Raw genomic sequence first — 18,716 nt, 5'->3', positions numbered from 1 at the left:
CTACCATGACCATTATAGCCACTACCTCCATTTATGAGTGCTGACTCTGTGCCAGGGACTCTTATTCTTTTAACTTACTTGAGGCTCATGGTAACCCTACGAAAGTATCATGTGCCATAAGTATATATGGAAACTAAAACTAGAGAGGGATCAGGTCACTGGCATAAGGTTAGAGCTTTAATTAAATTCAAGTCCCTCTGATTCCAAATCGAACATAACAAGAATGCGTGTTGCCTAAGGAAACAAACTGATGACAGTTGCAAGATCTCAGAGGAACGGGCGTGACCGGTGCCGATGTCTCTTCATTCCTGCTTTCTGGTCCTCACTGCAGCTGTAGGTAATGACTGGATTCTCACCTGGGCCTCCGCTGTTGCCATTTCCCCCACTCAGCACTCAGAGTTATCTCAGATACTCCTGAGTGTCAGCTTCCCTGGGAAGTCTGTAACTTCTCAATTTCTCTCCCCACATCAACACACCTTGTATTGTTCCTGTTGCGACACTTACTACATTACATTGTGATTGCTTGTTCATCTGCCTTTGTCCCCCTTCAGATTTTTTCCCCCCTATTTTTTGGCTGCACATGGCATGGAGATCTTAGTTCCCTGACCAGGGATCATGCCCCCTGCAGTGGAAGCTCAGAGTCTTAACCACTGGACCACCTGGGAAGTCCCCCAGGTTTACCTGTTCATTGAAGAAACTTTATGAAGTGCCCAGTTGTGCCCTGCCCTTAAACCTAAGTTATTAGAAAAGTAACTGAATATTGAATCAATTTCAGTTCTTTGAAAGCACAACTTTATAAGCTGTGGAGTTTAGACGCCAAATAGAAAAAGCTCAAAAAGATACTAAAAAGAAAAAATAGAAGCAAAATAAACGGGGAAATTGTAGTCTGAAGGAAAAAATGTGATGGGTTAAAGTGTTTATTACATAAAGAACTAGTAAAAATGGTAGGAAAAAATTATGAACCTCAAGAGTTGAGAAATGCTTTGACTAAGTAATCATCTGCTTAGTTTTCCAAGTTAGAAATCTGGATTGCATCCTCGTTTCTCCTTGTCCCTTCTTTCCAATTCCTAAGTAACCACCAAGACTTGACAGCTTACCCTCGCTTCTCTAGTTCATCTGCGGTCTTCCACATCCACACCCTTCAGAGTCAAGTCAAAACTCAGGTTGATATGCACATCTCTTGACAATCTGTCTCTGCTGTCGTTCAGCCTCCTGTTTCAGTGCCCCCCAACAGTGTTCTATGCACCAGGTATTCTGAAACCACTTTGGGTTCCCATTGCATCCCAGCTCTTTTGCATTAATATATGCTGGGTTCCTTCCCCATAGTCCTTTACGTATATTTCCGTTCTAATGGAAAATGTTGTTTTCAAATATTTTAATTATGTGCATCATCCTTTCTCCCAGGTTAGCATCAGTAGATTCTTTATCATGACATCACATGCCAAGAGACAACCAGAAGACTGTTTTATACTGACTGCCCTTTCATTCACCTTGAGATACACCATTCCGCACCATTCAGGTACTCTGTTGCCTCCAGGTCCAAGATGAAATTTCTTCCCCTGTTGAATCCTAGACCCTTCCAACCATGTTAATTCCCTTGGTGAGGGCCAGCTCTACCAAGTGATACTGTTTCACAGGAATGGTGGTTGGGGGCATAAATGAAAGTGGTCCTGATGCACAAATTGAAACTCCACAGTGGACCCTAATTATAGCTCCCTTAACCTGGTTCAGGACCCTGTCGCCAAGTTTCCACCTGTTCTCAAGTATAGACAAAGACAGCAAGCCTACACAGTGCTTTAAAAAAAAAAAAAAAAAAGGCTTTGATTCTTAAGGTGTTACATTTTCCATTTATTGTAGTCTCTATGTTGAGAAAAAGGCCCCAGATCCTGATGACTTTCTTAAAAACTGTTATTAGCTGGTTATGAGCTCCATCTGTCCCTAGGAGAAGAAAAAAAAATCCTGACACAATGATGTCATTTTGCGAGAGTTTTCCCTTGGGCCTCCTATAACACCAAGAAGCTAAAGGGCAGTTGATTTAAGAAACGTGTTTAGCATAATGGACAGACTTGATAATCCTCTGAAAACGTTAGCAGTACTGGTCTGTGCTGGAGATGCTAGGCAAGCAGGCTTGGAAAAGGCCCATTTCTCATTTATTCTATCATAGCTGCCTGCCTGCTGCCTCCATGACAAGGGTTATAAAGCACATGGACCCCCTGATAGCCTTTGACTCACAGAGAGTAGAATCCGAGTTTGATGGGAAAGGTGCAGAATAAAGACACGAATGAGAGGCAGAGGATGTGAGCTTCCTTGGTGTTCAAAGACAGAAGGACCATAACAAAGGTTTTCTGGGTTCTCAACAACTACACTGCGAACCTGTACTTTAGAAAAGACATTTTTTGTGTGTGATAGTTGTCTAACCCTCTTGTGTCTTCTAAAGCAGTGTTTATTACTGTCACAGGCCTGAGGCTCTACAGACATCCATGGTACATACCTTGGATTTACTGTGAAGATTTAAAGGAATCCATTAACTTGGGCTTATTAAACAATTTAAGAGGAACAGGCTGGTGGTTTTGGGTGAAGTGATGTTAAAGTTGGCCTGAAATAAAACTTTGGAGATTAGGTGACCATATTCTGTCTAGAGCCCTAACATGTTTTACCACAAAATTCTTTTTTTTTTTTTTTTTTTTTTCAATTCCAATAATATTTTTATACTGGCAATGAAAGAGCACTTTACACATCTAAACTTTGCTAAAGATAGTAATGCCGTCCTCGGTCCAGACAGCTCACAGTCTCATCCCCACGAAGCGGCGTTAGAACTCAGTAGTGACTTCACCATGTTCCTGCTGCCAGTGTGACCTCATTTTCGACTGATTCAACCTGTGCAGCAGGGGGTTGTTAAAGGAAAACAGTTGTCGACAAAAGGCCCACTGGTCTCTCCAACCCCACACAGTATTTTCAGTCTCACATCATAAAAGCTGTTTCCCTTTATGTTGCTTGTTTATGGAATACTTTTTAAACAATTTGTATACAGATATTAAAGGTTACTTTCCATTTACAGTTATTATAACATATTGACTCTACTCCCCCTGTGGTATACTACATCCTTATGCCTATTGTACATGCAGTAATTCTGTGCCGTGTCCTCCCCCTCCTCTGTATTGCCCCGTCCCTCCCCACTGGGAGCCACTAGTTTGTTCTCCATATCTGGGAGTCTGCTTCTTTGTTTGTTGTACTTTTTAGATTCCAAGAATAAGTGATATCATACAGTATTTGTCTTTCTCTGACTTATTTCAGTTAGCATAATGCCCTCCGAGTGCTTCCATGTTGCTGCAAATGACAATATTTTCATTCTTTTTATGGCTTAGTAGTATTCCATTATATACATACAGTCTTTATCCATTCATAGCCAAGATATGCTTCCAGATCTTGGCTACTGTAAATAACACATTTACTTTTTATTTTTTTTATATCTTTTTGCGTATCATCATATGCGAATGATATGACCAATAAGGGGTTAATATCGAACATATATAAACAGCTAGTATAACTCAACATAAAAATCAACGTGACTAAAAACATGGGCCAAAGAATTAAATAGATATTCCAAAGGGGAAACAGATGGCCGACAGACCCTTGAAAAGATGCTCAGCATCACTAATTATCAGAGAAGCGCAAATCAGAAGCATCATGAGACACCACCTCACACCTGTCAGAATGGCCATCATCAAAAACAACACAGATAACAAATGTTGGTGAGGATGTGGAGGAAAGGGAACCCTTCTACACTATTGGTGTGAATGGGAATTGGTACAGCCACTGGACAGCAGTGTAGTAGTTTCTCAAAAACTAAAAATGGAATCGTTCGTAACAGGAAACAGAGACAGCCTGGAAAAAATTTTGGTCTGACAGTGTTTGCAAAAATGCTGATTTTTGATTAAGAAGCATTTGAAGGGTATGGTATGCAGTCTCTTAAGGGCCGTGTGCCCAGCGGGAGAACTCGGTGTTGACTCGGGCGGCACCCCAGTCTGTGAGCTGGAGTTTATGAGTGCACGCTCAGTCGTGTCTGATTCTTTACGATCCCATGGACGGTAACCCGATTGGTTCCTCTGCCCATAGGCTTTCCCAGGCAGGAGTATTGGATTGGGTTACCACTTCCTCATCCAGGGGATCTTCCCAACCCAGGGATTGAACTGGTGTCTCTTGCATCTCCTGCATTGGCAAGCAGATTGTTTACCGCTGAGCTACCTGGGAGGCCCAAGCTAGAGTTCACTCTCCCAAAATAGCTCATATTCCTTGTTATATAGAGAAGAATTGGGACCAGCAAGGACTTGGATCCTTCATCTACAGTCAGACAAAAGTTACTGGCGTTTGTATGAAAACAAGCTAGAATTCTTGCTGTTTAGTAAATTCTGTTTGCTCCATATTCCTCAGCCTGTTTTGTTTTTTTTTTCCTTTTCTTTAAATCATATGCTTTTTTAGAAATATGCATGAAAAAAACTTTGCATCCTCTTTAATCCTTGAAACAAATTCATGCAGTGCTAATTTTACATATTTTTTTTCTGGCCTATCACTTCTCCTATTTCAAAAATTCTACAATAATTCCCTGAAGGGAACATGTCCTTCAGTCCTGATCTCAGTTGAAAAATGCTTGAGCAGGTGTACTGTATGTGAAGGAATCATTCCTCCTTAACTGATACAGTTGTGATTTAAACAAGTGAAGTGAAAATTCCATGATTTAAATAGGGGAAAAAAAAAAGGGCAGAGAATTATATGAAAATGTTATTGTTGTTCAGTCACTAAGTCATGTCCAACTCTTTGTGACCCCATGAACTACAGCATGTCAGGCATCCCAGAGTTTGCTCAAATTCATGTCCATTGAGTCAGTGATGCTATATGGAGAGTATAACAGTGTAAATTATGTGTGCCAATAGAGGAAGGACTAAAAAGGGAAATATATCAAATGAATATAGTGACAATATTAGAATGGTATTACATGGGGGTATGGTGGTTTGTTTTATTTTTTTCAATTTTTGTTTGTTTATTTATTTGGCTGCACTGGGTCTTAGTTGTGGCATGTACGATCTTTAGTTGCGTCATGCAAATTCTTAGTTGCAGCTTGTGGGATCTAGTTCCCTGACCAGGGATCGAACCCCAACTCCCTGCAATGAGAGCAAAGAGTATTAGGCACTGGACCGCCAGGGAAGTTCCCGGTGTTTTTTTTTTTTTTTTGTATCTGAATTTGTATGCAGGTCAGGAAGCAACAGTTAGAACTGGACATGGAATAACAGATTGATTCCAAATAGGAAAAGGAGTTCGTCAAGGCTGTATATTGTCACCCTATTTATTTAACTTCTATGCAGAGTACATCATGAGAAACGCTGGACTGGAAGAAACACAAACTGGAATCAAGATTGGCGGGAGAAATATCAATAACCTCAGATATGCAGATGACACCACCCTTATGGCAGAAAGTGAAGAGGAACTCAAAAGCCTCTTGATGAAAGTGAAAGTGGAGAGTGAAAAAGTTGGCTTAAAGCTCAACATTCAGAAAACGAAGATCATAGCATCCGGTCCCATCACTTCATGGGAAATAGATGGGGAAACAGTGGAAACAGTGTCAGATTTTATTTTTCTGGGCTCCAAAATCACTGCAGATGGTGACTGCAGCCATGAAATTAAAAGACGCTTACTCCTTGGAAGGAAAGTTATGACCAGCCTAGATAGCATGTTCAAAAGCAGAGACATTACTTTGCCAACAAAGGTCCGTCTAGTCAAGGCTATGGTTTTTCCTGTGGTCATGTATGGATGTGAGAGTTGGACTGTGAAGAAGGCTGAGCGCCGAAGAATTGATGCTTTTGAACTGTGGTGTTGGAGAAGACTCTTGAGAGTCCCTTGGACTGCAAGGAGATCCAACCAGTCCATTCTGGAGGAGATCAGCCCTGGGATTTCTTTGGAAGGAATGATGCTAAAGCTGAAACTCCAGTACTTTGGCCACCTCATGCGAAGAGTTGACTCATTGGAAAAGACTCTGATGCTGGGAGGGATTGGGGGCAGGAGGAGAAGGGGACGACAGAGGAGGAGATGGCTGGATGGCATCGCTGACTCGATGGACGTGAGTCTCCGTGAACTCCGGGAGTTGGTGATGGACAGGGAGGCCTGGCATGCTGCGATTCATGGGGTCACAAAGAGTCGGACACAACTGAGCAACTGATCTGATCTGATCTGATCTGACATCATTTTTAAAACAGAAAGCTTGTTTTAAAATGTGTTTTGTATAAATATAAAGTTCTATACTTAATAATTATCTGACAGTGCAACAAGAAATTCTCCAAGTGATTTTTAAATCATTTTATTGTGATTCACCCACATAACTCCAATGACTGTCATTGGAGCATAATCTTTTCCTTAAAATCTTAATCTTGACTAGGAATATTGACTTTTTGTTTTTCTGTTTTTAGGGGAGTTGCAATCATGTTCACAAATCTGGGCATATCTAAGTAACAAGAACAGCAAAAATGTAAACCAGAAGGTTTTAAAGAGACAGTGTTCAGAATATAGTGACCATCTGCAGCCTGCTTCCCTGGTGACACAGAGGAGAGACCAGCATTTATCTTTTCCTTGAAACTATGTGCTATCTGAGCAGGAAGGAAGTGCCTGCTTGCCAGAGGTCAGAGCAGGATGGATGAGGTTTGAGGGGGATTATTTACTGTGAGGTTGTCCTCACCCCCTGTATTCATGGCAGATGTTGTCATTTCTAGTAGACTTGATGGAAACTTGGGCAGACCCAAGTCTGCCATGGTACGTAAGGGACGTTAACAGGAAGCCATGGCCAGGCATAGATGTCTCTGTGTGCTGGGCCAGGACGCACAGCAGTAAGAAGTGTAGACCTTGACCAAGGAAATGAACCGGCGGCACCTTGGAGACATAAGTCTGAAGAGGGTCCCCTGCACAGGAAAGTTCTAGCGGTCATGTCATGAGTTAAAGTCAAAGGACCTAATGAGGTTTAGTGTGAGACAGAAAGGGATTAAAAGGGCCTGACAGATGCCTCTGAAACCCAAAGGGTAGTTGGTAAAAGTGGAAGAAGCACGTTTTCTGTGGACCTTTGAGGAATGGAACTCAGAACAGTGTGTAGAGATGGGGGAGACATGTTCCATCCCAGTGTGAAGAAGGTGTTCCTATAGCTGGAGTGACCCTGTAGTGTAGTGGGGAGAGTGATGCCTGGAGACTTTCAGGAGGGGCAGCTGGAGGGGGCTTTTCACCCTGTGTGATCAGACTCAGAGAGACCTCTGCCACCTTCTGGGCTTGTGTGTCAGAAAGCTCTGCTTCAGTTCCCTCCTCCACGATGGGTGGTCCATGGTGCGGCACCCCGCACCCTGTACCTTTACATCCATTTGTCAGCTGACAGCAGCAGAGTTGTTTCCTTTCCATGCTTGTCTCTAAGCTGGAAATGGAGAAGCAGAATGCTGCTTGAATATCCCTGCCCCTTTCACCTGTGTCACTTTCTCCTAAAACAGGTGGCCTCTCCTTCCATGCCCTCTTTAACGTTTACCTTATGGACAGGGAGGCCTGGCGTGCTGCGATTCATGGGGTCACAAAGAGTCAGACACGACTAAGCGACTGAACTGAACTGAACTGAAACCAAAAGCATAAAAGTGGCCCTTCTATGTGTTTCTTAAAGTGAAAGTGAAAGTTGTTCAGTCGTGTCTGACTCTTTGCTACCCTATGGATTATACAGTCCATGGAATTCTACAGGCAAGAATACTGGAGTGGGTAGCCTTTCCTTTCTCCAGGGGATTGTCCCAACCCAGGGATCGCACCCAGGTCTCCCGCGTTGCAGGTGGATTCTTTACCAGCTGAGCCAACAAAGGAAGCCCAAGAATACTGGAGTGGGTAGCCTATCCCTTCTCCAGCAGATCTTCTGTGTTGCAGGTGGATTCTCTACCAGCTGAGCTATCAGGGCAGCCCATGTGTTTCTTAATTTGTTCTAAAGTGTTGTCTGCTCTTACTCTGGATGTGAGGTTCAGTATGACCCCTTCATCTCACTTTTGGAGGCATTCGCTCTGTTCCTATCTGTTCAAAGACAAATATGTATCCTTTAGAGCAGGGGTCCCCAACCTTTTTGGCACCAGGGACCAGTGTCATGGAAGACAGTTTTTTCACAGACTGGGGGTGTGGGGATGATTTCAGGATGATTCAAGTACATTATGTTTATTGTGCACTTTATTTCTAGCCTGATGCCACCAGCCGATCTGACAGGAGATCCCAGTATGCAGCCCAGAGCGTGGAAACCCCTGCTCTAGAAGCTTATGCAACTCCCAGCTGGGAGCCTAAAGTGGATCAGGGCAGGAGAGGGATGAAGCGTGGGGTAGCTGATACTCTCGTCTGAAAGTCTCTAAAATTCTGTTTACCCACATGCAAGTCGATTTGGCAAAAGAGATTATTTCAGTAGAGATTCATCTTCATCAAATTAATGTATTTAAAAATTTTAGAGTTCCAATTTAAAAAGTAATTGATGTCTTCAGACATACATATCTGGACAGGATCACTGCTGTGGTCACATTTTAGCCTGATTTCTTACGTGTTTTTTATTTGTGACACATATACTGGGTTGACGTTATTTTTCTAACATAAATTCAGAATTTGTCTTCTTTTGTTGACTCCATGCGTCTTTTCCTCCCTGCAGGAATTGGAGGCCTTCAGGACTTCGTGCTGAAGTCAGCCACACTGTGTACCTCACCATCCTGCCCGCCGTTCATACCTCTCAACTTCGAAGCCACCCCTATTGTGAGGGTTGCTATTGAACCGAAACACCCAAGTAAGATGGCCTTGTTTTTAAAAGCATGTGATGTTCGTTATATTTTTTAAATGCATGTATTTAATGCTTGGTTTCTCCTGGTTTGTTTCAGTGACTGTGAATTTTCCTAGAGGTATATAACAGGGGTATATAACTTACAGAGCCATAATACCATACAGACCACCACCATTTCCAGGGGAATCTAACCTCTATCTTAGGAACCTGGCATCTTTAGGCACCTTTGCTATCCAGGGAGACTTTATCTTCTTCTTTATGGCAGAAACAGGGTCGTCTCTGCATCCCCCAGAACCCTGGCACAGGGTCGTGTCTCAGCAGGGCTCATGTTTTATGTGACTGGTTCTTTAGAATCTTATGCAAGACTGCTTGATTCAGAATTCACATCTGCTCCCCCGTGGGCGTGCTAGATCATCTGGCATTCCCTTTGTGTTTGGAAAGCACTCCCTGCCCCTTTCTGTCTGGCTGTGTGATACCCACACACACCAGGCCCTATAGGATTAATAACTAATACTTAGTCTTCGGTTCCTACCATGTGTCTGGCCAATCCTCACTGACTCTTGTACTTTACTTCCTGTGACTGTCACTCACCCCCGGTTCCCTGTGACTCTGCTGCCAGCGTTCAGGGGTAGCCAGTGGAGTGTCTTCCAGACTGCTCTAGGGGAACCAGAGAGCAAACGTGTGATTTGCTCACAAACACAGATTTCTGTCGGCGTGTGTAGTAGCTCACTGCCCCTGCATCTGTATATCCCCTCTCTCCTCAGAGCTGGGCCTTCAGAAAGCTTGTCTCTGCCCCAGGTTCTGAGACATATCCTAGCTACTGAGGATCCCGGAGACCCTTAACAGATAAGTATGGTACAGGGAAACCCAAATGAACTTTTTGGCCAGCCCAATCACTTGTGATTGTGGTTTATAATTCTCTTCATTACCTAGGACTGCCTAACATGTTACTCCAAAATTTGGTGACTTGAGAGAACAGTAACTACTCCTTTATTATTTTTGGCGATTCTTCTGGTCAAGAGTTCTGGAAGGGTTCAGTTAGGGGGCCTTATGCAGTTGTAGTTGTGTGTAACCACAGGCCGCAGCCATCTGAAGGTGTACCTGGACTTGCAAGGTGGTTCACTCACAGGGTCTCACAAGTCGGTGCTCACTGGGGACCTGGGTTCCTCCACAGGGACCTCTCCTCACGGCTGCTTGGTGATCCTGGAGTGCGGTGTGGTGACTGGCTTTCACCAGGAGTCCAGGACACTAAAGCAGAAGCCTTCTGTGACCTGCCTTAGGAGTCACATTCCAGTCTGCAGTATTGTGTTGGTCCAGCGGGCCAGCCCGGTTCCCTGTGGGAGAGGACTGCGCTGGAGGGTGACTAGCAGAAGACGAGGGGGACCTGGGGCCATCTTAGAGTCTGCCTTCCACAATGAGGCTTCATTATTTTTTAAAACCTTACCATAGCACTTTGTAAGATAGCTGCACAGATCTGTTTCTAGGCTCCATTTATTGTAGCCCTTAATATTAGTGACTGTTATTACTGAAAAATGCACCTCACAAAGTTACACACAGTCCAGTGGAAGACATGCGTTATTGGCTTTACTAAGTCATGATATCAATTTTTACAGTGCCACTTACCAGTTACACAGATTTTGATGAAATGAAGATGGTGATTTTTTTTTCTGACCTCAGTTTTTCTCATACTAATTAGAATACTGATTTTATAGTTTTATAGGTACTGTATGGAAAGAGTTCTGTTACATTTCTACATATATATACATTTGTAATATATTTTGGTGATTTACAAGTAATAATGGTAATTTATATCTGCTGAGAGTTTGAAGAAGTGGTATGGATCAGCTTTGGGAGCCTTGATGATAAGTTTGTGACATGTGTCTCATGTTAGCTGTCTGTACAAATAAATTATTAGAAGATAGTTTTCTTCACATTGCTATATTATTTGGAAAAACAGAGTAAACCATTATTGTAAAAGTTCATCACATTATGCTTTTCCCTTCAGAATTTGTCATGAGTTTTCCCATGGATGCTGTCTTTAGATTATGTTAGTCCTTACCTTGTATTTAACCAGTATTTCATTTTGTTAATCTAGGTGAAATGCCTCAACTCGTCAAAGGAATGAAGCTGTTAAACCAAGCTGATCCTTGTGTCCAGATTTTAATTCAGGAAACAGGAGAGCACGTTTTAGTCACAGCAGGGGAAGTCCACCTTCAGCGCTGCCTGGATGACTTAAAAGAAAGGTTAGGTGATGACCGAGATGGAGCCCCCAAATCAATGGGATACTTTAGTGTTTGCTAAACCCCTTGAACTTATACTATTGTTTGTTGTTGGAGAAAAATTAAGTGCCCTCAACTTAAACATGAATTGTTATTGTGTTATTGGACCATAGATTTAATTTTACTAATAGTATTCACTGCTCTACTTGCATGATTTTGCATTTTTAGTGTAAGTCATAAAATATTTTCATAAATACGTATTTAAGCATATACACACACAGCATGTCAGGGCAACAAAACAAAATCATATTTTGTGAACTTAGGCTGTAGTTAGGATAGACTTCCTTATTGATGTCATCTCTGTGGTACAGACCTTCAGTAAATCTTCATATTTTTCTATCCTAGTGATATGTAAGTGTCATAAAATAGTCATAACTATTCCCAAATAACTTTTTGTGAGCTGTGTTTTTCCTCTTTATTCGAAAGGTAATATATGTTTATTATAGCAATTAGGAAAATAACAGAAGAATAAAAAGAATCATTCAGTTACCATGCAGAGATAATTATGACCATTACATTTGGGTTGATAAATCCCTAGTCTGTTCTATGCATACTCAAATATCTACAGATATCTATATATACAGCTCTGATTATTTGGTTCAAATAAACTGCTAACTGCTAACAACTGCTAACTCAGAAGGTAGCATATTATATTGCTGGCATATTTTTTAGGCTTATGATCCACATTATCCTTAAAGTCTGTACCAGTTTACACTGTAACTATCAAAATGTACTTGGAAGTGTTCCTTTTCCCAAACTTTTGGCAGCCCTGTATATCATAATTTTTTATATTTTCATCAATCTGGAAGACAAATGTTTGTTCATTGTTAATATACACTTTCTGTGCTTAGTAATGATACTGAAACATTTTTTAATGTATTTATTGATCATTTGTTTTTCTTTGATGAATGGCCCTATAGTGGCCTTCTTTCCTTTTGTTTTTCAATTTTCTGGGACTTTAATAACCATCATCATTATAGTTAAATAATAATTATAAGTAGTCAACATAATTACCTACTAAATATTACATACCAGTCACTATTCAAGTCTGCATGGCTCATTTAATTCTTAAAGCAACCTAGTAAAATTGGTGGTGGTGGCACCAGTGGTGGTGGTAGTAGGTGCTGTTGTAGTTCTGCTTTACTACTACTACTAATACAGCAGAGTAAGGAGAGCTGCTTCTGCAGCACCACCTACTTGGGGTTTATATTCTGTATCTCTCTCTTTTTCTTTCTCTGTGTGTGTGTGTGTGTGTGTGTGTGTGTGAGATTTTATTTACATACTTAGTTTTGGCTGTGCTGGGTCTTCTTTGCTGTGCTGTGCTCGGGCTTTCTCTGGTTGTGGCAGTGGGGGCTCCTCTCTAGTTACGACGCTCGGGTTTCTCATTGCCGTGGCTTCTCTTGTTGGAGGAGAGCACAGGCTGTAGGTTGCCTGGGCTCAGTAGTTGTGGCGGACGGGCTTAGTTGCCGCAGGGGTTTAGTTCCCCAACCAGGGATCAAACCAGTGTCCCCTGCATTAGCAGGTAGATTCTTAACCACTGAACCACCAGGAAAGTCCCTCAGAGGGTTTATTTTATTTCATTTTTTAAATAATATTAAAATGTTATTTTTTGGAGTTTTTGAACTATTTTCTTTCTTTTTGCTACCAAATTAAAACCCAGTGTTAAGTAACCTTACATTTCTCAGGTCATTAACTTGCCTTTAAAAATAATACTTTTTGGTACTTAGAGTTCTACTTCAAGTCAGCAATTACTTGGTGTTATCTCCTGAGGTAGGAGATAGTTATTTCCCATAGCTTGGCAGATCCACTCTTGTTTCTATTCTGTCTATATGTAACACACAGTGGACAGATGTGTCAAGGATATTCATAGCTTGATGTATGGCAGAAATGAAACCAATATTGTAAAGCAATTATCCTTCAATTAAAAAATAAATAAATTTTTAAAAGAATATTCATAGCAATAAAAATTTTAATAGGCAAAAGCTGAAAAAAACTCGAAATGGATAAAAAATTATGGAATTTTATATAATAATCTCAAGCTAACTTTGCAGACATGGATGAATCTCATAGCATAATGTTGAGCAGAAGAAGACAATTGAAAAAAATAAGTTTGATTCTATTTACATGAAGTCCAAGAAGCAGGCCAAACGGAACGTATGTAGTATAGGGGTTACATGTTTAGGTGATAAAAAAAATAATTTAAATGGATTACAATGAAAATCAAGATAGTGGTTACATTTGTGGGGTTGGGAGAACACATGAGGGGGCCTTCTGAGGGTTAGTAATGTTTCTAACTTGACTAGTGGTTTACGTGAGTGTTCACATTGTGATAAGTCATAGATCAGTGGAGTTAGTTTTGCCTTGTGTACTATTCGATATGACTGTTAAAGTTAGCAGTTATACTTAGAATAAGAACGTATAGAAAATTCTAAAGGTTTTTTTTTTTTAAGACAGAACCTGCCTTCTAATATATAAGCCCTTTTGACTTTGACACACATGTTCAGGAATGCATTAGTACAGGTGTGGGAGACAAGGGGGCTACCTGTGGTCTTTTGGCCAGCAAAACTGTCAGAGTTCTCACCATCCACCTCTCAAGGCAGTAATGCTCAGATATGGCAGGAAGCCATGGAAGATTACTAATGTAGTCTGAGCCTCTGGCACTTGTTTTGAAACATTCACATGCTCTGCACTGCCAGGGTTTAAAGAACCTTTAGCTCTGAGACACTTTGTAGGTATGACAACCATACATACACCAACCTTTCCATGATGTGGAGTGATTCTAATTAATCTTACAAGTGATGACTGTGGGAGAATTCTTGGAAACCTTAGAAATTAGAAGGACTAATGAGACTTTTAGCCCTTTGGACCTTATAATACAAGGGAAATGGGAGAGTGTCATAGATGGACTCACTCGCACAGTTTCAGTAGCTGTGCAATCTGTTTTCTTGAGTGTTCTCAGTATATGAACTTATTTTCTCTAAATAATGATAATTTTAAAAACATTTTCCTATTTCTAAAATTTCTGAGTGCTTTTGTTTTTAAAAAACCAGGAATGGATATTAAATTTTACTGAATGCCATTTAGCATTTGTAAAGATGGTTGAATAGATTATTAGATACTTTTAATGTGATGTTTTTGCAGATGTCCTAATACAAATCAATTTGTATAACCTATAATAAAAACTACTTAGTATTGTAGTGAATTACTCCTTTAGTATGCTGTTCAATTGGATTTTTCGGGATAGCATAATGGCTAAACACATTGATTCTGAGGTCAGACCTAGACTTGAAACCCAGCTTACTTGTTCTGTAACTTTGGAGAAATTATTTGATCTTTCTTACTTGGTTTTCTCCTCTACAAAATGAGTATAGTAATATACCTACTAAGTAACACATGTAAACCATGTACCACAGTGCCTCGTACATAATAAGTGATTAGTGGGAAGAACACACACACACACATATATATACACACATCTTTTTTCATTGTTATTTTATCTTAAATTTCACATCTCAGGCTAAAGGTTCTTTAAACCCTGGCAGTGCAGAGCATGTGAATGTTTCAAAACAAGTGCCAGTTCTTAGGTAAGATTGAACTACAGTTTGTCTGTGTCTGCCACCTTCATCAAGTGTCAGAGTAATAATAAAGTGTCAGGTAGATATCCATCTTGCTGTATATTCTGCAACAATATATATAGCATTGGAATAAACTAATCCTTGAAATTAAACATACTCACTGGCAACAAAATCTTCCTTGAAAGGGAATTTTTTTCAGAACATTTTAATTTTCTTCCACATTTTATGATTCTCTTTGGGTTCTGTATTCTAAAACCACTTGTGGTAACATGATTTTTAGAAAGCCATTTATTGAATTTTCAAATGTATCAAAAAGTATAAAATCAGATAAACCAAATACCTGCCCTATACCCACAAAATGTAGAAAGCAAAAACAAACCTAGAATCAAAAGTAAGCATTTTACAACGTTTTACTTTCAGTATTTAATTTCCTTATTGAATCACATTTCCCAGGGAAAAAGTGTTATTCCAGAATCCAGAGATATCTCATAGTATATATGTGTACATATATATGCACTTATGTATGTACATATATATGTACATTTATACATATATCCATCCACATTGCCAATGGTAGACCAGACCAAAGCCTTAGTATTACCTGGGAATGAGGTAGACAGAAAATAAGAGAAAAAGAAAGATTGCCTGGTTTTGTCGTCATCAGACTCAAACCATGCCAGTTTCCAGAATCTGCCCTTGGTGAACTTACAACTCATCTGAAAGAAAGTGCAGTGTGAAACTAAACTTGATGGCATGTGAGAAAAGCGGCTTTCCGAACCTGATGCCACACTGAGGGTCAAGACTTCTGTGGTCCAATACAGTGACCAGATATTAAAGTTGAATAAGATTGAAAATTCAGTCCCTCCGTCACACTAGCCACATTTCAGATGTTCAGCAGCCACGTGTGGCTATTTAAATGTAATTAAAATGAAATAAAAATAAAACTTGATTTCCCTAGTTGTACTAGCTGCATTTCAAGGGCTCGGTAATCACAGTACAGGTATGGAACATTCCCATCATTGCAGAAGCTCTTTAGGAGAGGGCCGCTCTAAACAAGCTCCTTGACCTTTTTGGCCTCACCACGAGCCTCATTAAAGCCAAGTACACTGTCAGGATTTGAGAGGATATCCTGATGTCCTGTGAATTTTTTTTCCTCTCTGTTACTAAGTTTTCATCATTGAGCTTTCCTTATCCAGATTCTTCAACTGGCAAATATTATTTTAAAGAATTAATATGTCAGTCTTATTAAAACATTTATTCTCCACTCAAAACAGTCTTATCTAAATACATGGTTTATTTGTTTTGAGAATGAATGAACAAAGCAATGAGATTCTGGTATATGCAAGGAACTCCCTGAAGATTTCTTCCCACTAGAGGTAGTCTTTTCAATCTGAAATGAAAGCGGTTTTTGAATTCTGATAGATTGTAAATCACCAGTATTTCCTAGTGAAATAATTTTTATATATCTGCATTTTTGCAGAATATTCATTATGTAATATTGCTCCATGGGAGTTCTGATGCCATTTTGATGATAACCTTGTGTTATTCCTCTCAACTTTGTAGGTTTGCAAAGATTCAAATCAGTGTATCTGAACCCATCATTCCATTCAGAGAAACAATCACAAAACCCCCGAAAGTCGACATGGTCAATGAAGAAATCGGCAAACAACAGAAAGTTGCGGTCATCCACCAAACAAAGGAGGATCAGAGCAAAATCCCTGAAGGAATCCAGGTTGACTCTGATGGGCTCATCACCATGACGACTCCCAACAAACTTGCCACACTCAGCGTCCGAGCCCTGCCGCTCCCAGAGGAGGTGACTCAGATTCTAGAAGAAAGCAGTGACCTGATTCGTTCTATGGAGCAGTTAACGTCCTCTCTAAACGAGGGCAAAAATAATTCTCAGATGATCCATCAGAAGACCCAAGAGAAAATCTGGGAATTCAAAGGAAAGCTCGAGCACCACCTCACCGGGAGGAAGTGGAGGAACACGGTGGACCAAATCTGGTCATTTGGCCCAAGAAAATGTGGGCCCAACATACTAGTAAATAAAAGTGAGGATTTTCAGAATTCAGTGTGGACAGGCCTCGATGGCAAAGCTTCAAAAGAAGCCAGTCGGTACCGAGACCTGGGCAACAGCATTGTGAGCGGCTTCCAGCTAGCCACCCTCTCCGGCCCCATGTGCGAGGAGCCACTCATGGGTGTGTGTTTTGTCCTGGAAAAATGGGACCTGAGCAAGTTTGAAGAACAGACAGCAAGTAATAAACAGAATCAAGAACCGGGTGATCTGGCGAAGGAGGGACAGGAGGAAGGTGACACCCGCTCAGGTGGAGACGAACAGCAGGAGCTGCAAGACAATGGCTCTGAGCCCTTTGAGAAGAGGGCTTCCCAGAGAGGAGAGTCTCCACTCACTGACTGCTACGGGCCCTTCTCAGGACAGCTCATAGCCACCATGAAGGAAGCCTGTCGCTACGCACTGCAAGTGAAGCCACAGCGACTGATGGCAGCGATGTACACATGCGATATCATGGCCACCAGCGATGTTCTCGGTAAGGCGGGAGAGGGAGAGACAGATGCCCTGAGTAGTAGTGACCTCTTGTAGGTTAGAAAACCAAGCGCATTTAATATGTTTTCACAGAAGCTACATTGTTATCTGATTTATCAAGGAACTAAGATCTTAGCCACCTCCCGTGGGCCATCCTGCATGCATTAGTGCACAGCCCCAAACTCAGGCTCTTAGTCCCTCGAGGTAGGCCACGATGGGGTGAGGCAAGAAGGACCCTGCAGAGAATATGAGACTCTGCGAGCCAAAGGAAAGGGTAGCTCGCAATTGAGGGGCCCAAGAGGGGCCAATAGCATCCTTGTCACAGCTACTGCGTTCTCAGTTTTATCAAGGTGTGGGGCTCCAGCCACATAGGATTCCTGCATCTTTTACCAACAGGAGAGCCAAGCCATTGGACTAGGAAATGGCAACCCACTCCAGCTTTCTTGCCTGGAAAATTCTATATACAGAGGAGCCTGGTGCGCTATAGTCCCTGGGGTCACAAAGAGTCAGACACAGCTGAGTTAACTGAGCACATGGCACAAGATCTTAGAATAGGATTTCCCAGGTGGCTCAGTGATAAAGAATCCTCTTGTCAATGCAGGAGATGCAGGTTTGATCCCTGGCTTGGGAAGATGCTCTAGAGAAGGAAACAGCATCCCACTCCAGTATTCTTCCCTGGAGAATCCCAGGGACAAAGGAGCCTAGCAGGCTACAGTCCATGGATTCACAAAGAGTCAGACATGCCTAAGCGACTAAACAACAGCAAGATCTTGGAAAGCCAGAGGCCTTAGATGTAAAATAAAAATCTTGGGGGCAAGGAAGTGGAAGTTGAACAACTAAGGATATTTTATTCTGCAAAAGTAGAAAGACTCATTTCTGTAATGAAAGATCTGGTAAATGAGGTTTAAACTGCTCATATACATTAGCATCCAAACCTGTGCAGTAGTTTTTCACAAGAGAATCGCCATATCAGTCTGGGTAAGCAAAGTTGTGACAACAATCAAAGAGTCAGACAACACTCTTGTGCCCCTAACACAAAGGGCGTCTGTGAATTCTGGGTCTCTTCTGAGGAGACTTGAGGACTTTATCCACGGCTAACATTATACCAAATGCTGCTCCTGATTTTTCTCTTTGGGAGAAGAATGTTTAAGATCTCTTCAGGAGACGTTGAGCCTAGGACTCAGTAGCTATTTTGACTTTTGAAAGATTTTACTTCACTGAGATGTATTTTTTTCATCTCTGAAAAAGGAAGGTAATACAACTCATTGGAAGTTGTGGAGAGTAACATGAGAACACAGATATGGGCCCCAGAACCAGGCCTGGCACCCAGTAGTTCTCTTACCCCCTGAGATCATGGAGCTGCTTTGCAGTGAGGCGGGCAGACGGAGGATCCTGCACTGGTTGAGCGAGTGGACCAAACTGCTGGATTTCCTCTAGCTTTGAGGTCCTTTGAGTCAGTATGTGCTTACTCTGCATTCCTTTTAGTTTGGTTCTTTTGCTAATTAATT

At 41.3% G+C, this 18,716-nt stretch overlaps 1 protein-coding gene across 4 annotated transcripts in view; it reads left to right on the top strand.

Moving 5' to 3' along the window:
* EFL1 (elongation factor like GTPase 1) overlaps positions 1-18,716 on the top strand; it is a 112,025-nt gene that overhangs the window by 75,682 nt on the left and 17,627 nt on the right. For all 4 annotated transcript variants that reach the window (XM_055555935.1, XM_055555936.1, XM_055555937.1 and 1 more), the window contains exons 16-18: positions 8,684-8,815; positions 10,905-11,052; positions 16,227-17,212. In XM_055555935.1, coding sequence (XP_055411910.1) covers positions 8,684-8,815; positions 10,905-11,052; positions 16,227-17,212 — 1,266 coding nt within the window. The remainder of the gene's footprint in view (positions 1-8,683; positions 8,816-10,904; positions 11,053-16,226; positions 17,213-18,716) is intronic.

Source organism: Bubalus kerabau, chromosome 19 (genome assembly GCF_029407905.1).
Source record: "Bubalus kerabau isolate K-KA32 ecotype Philippines breed swamp buffalo chromosome 19, PCC_UOA_SB_1v2, whole genome shotgun sequence".
Taxonomy (NCBI): Eukaryota; Metazoa; Chordata; class Mammalia; order Artiodactyla; family Bovidae; genus Bubalus; species Bubalus kerabau.
Note: the sequence above shows the minus strand (reverse complement) of the source record. Positions and strands in the feature narration are given on the sequence as shown.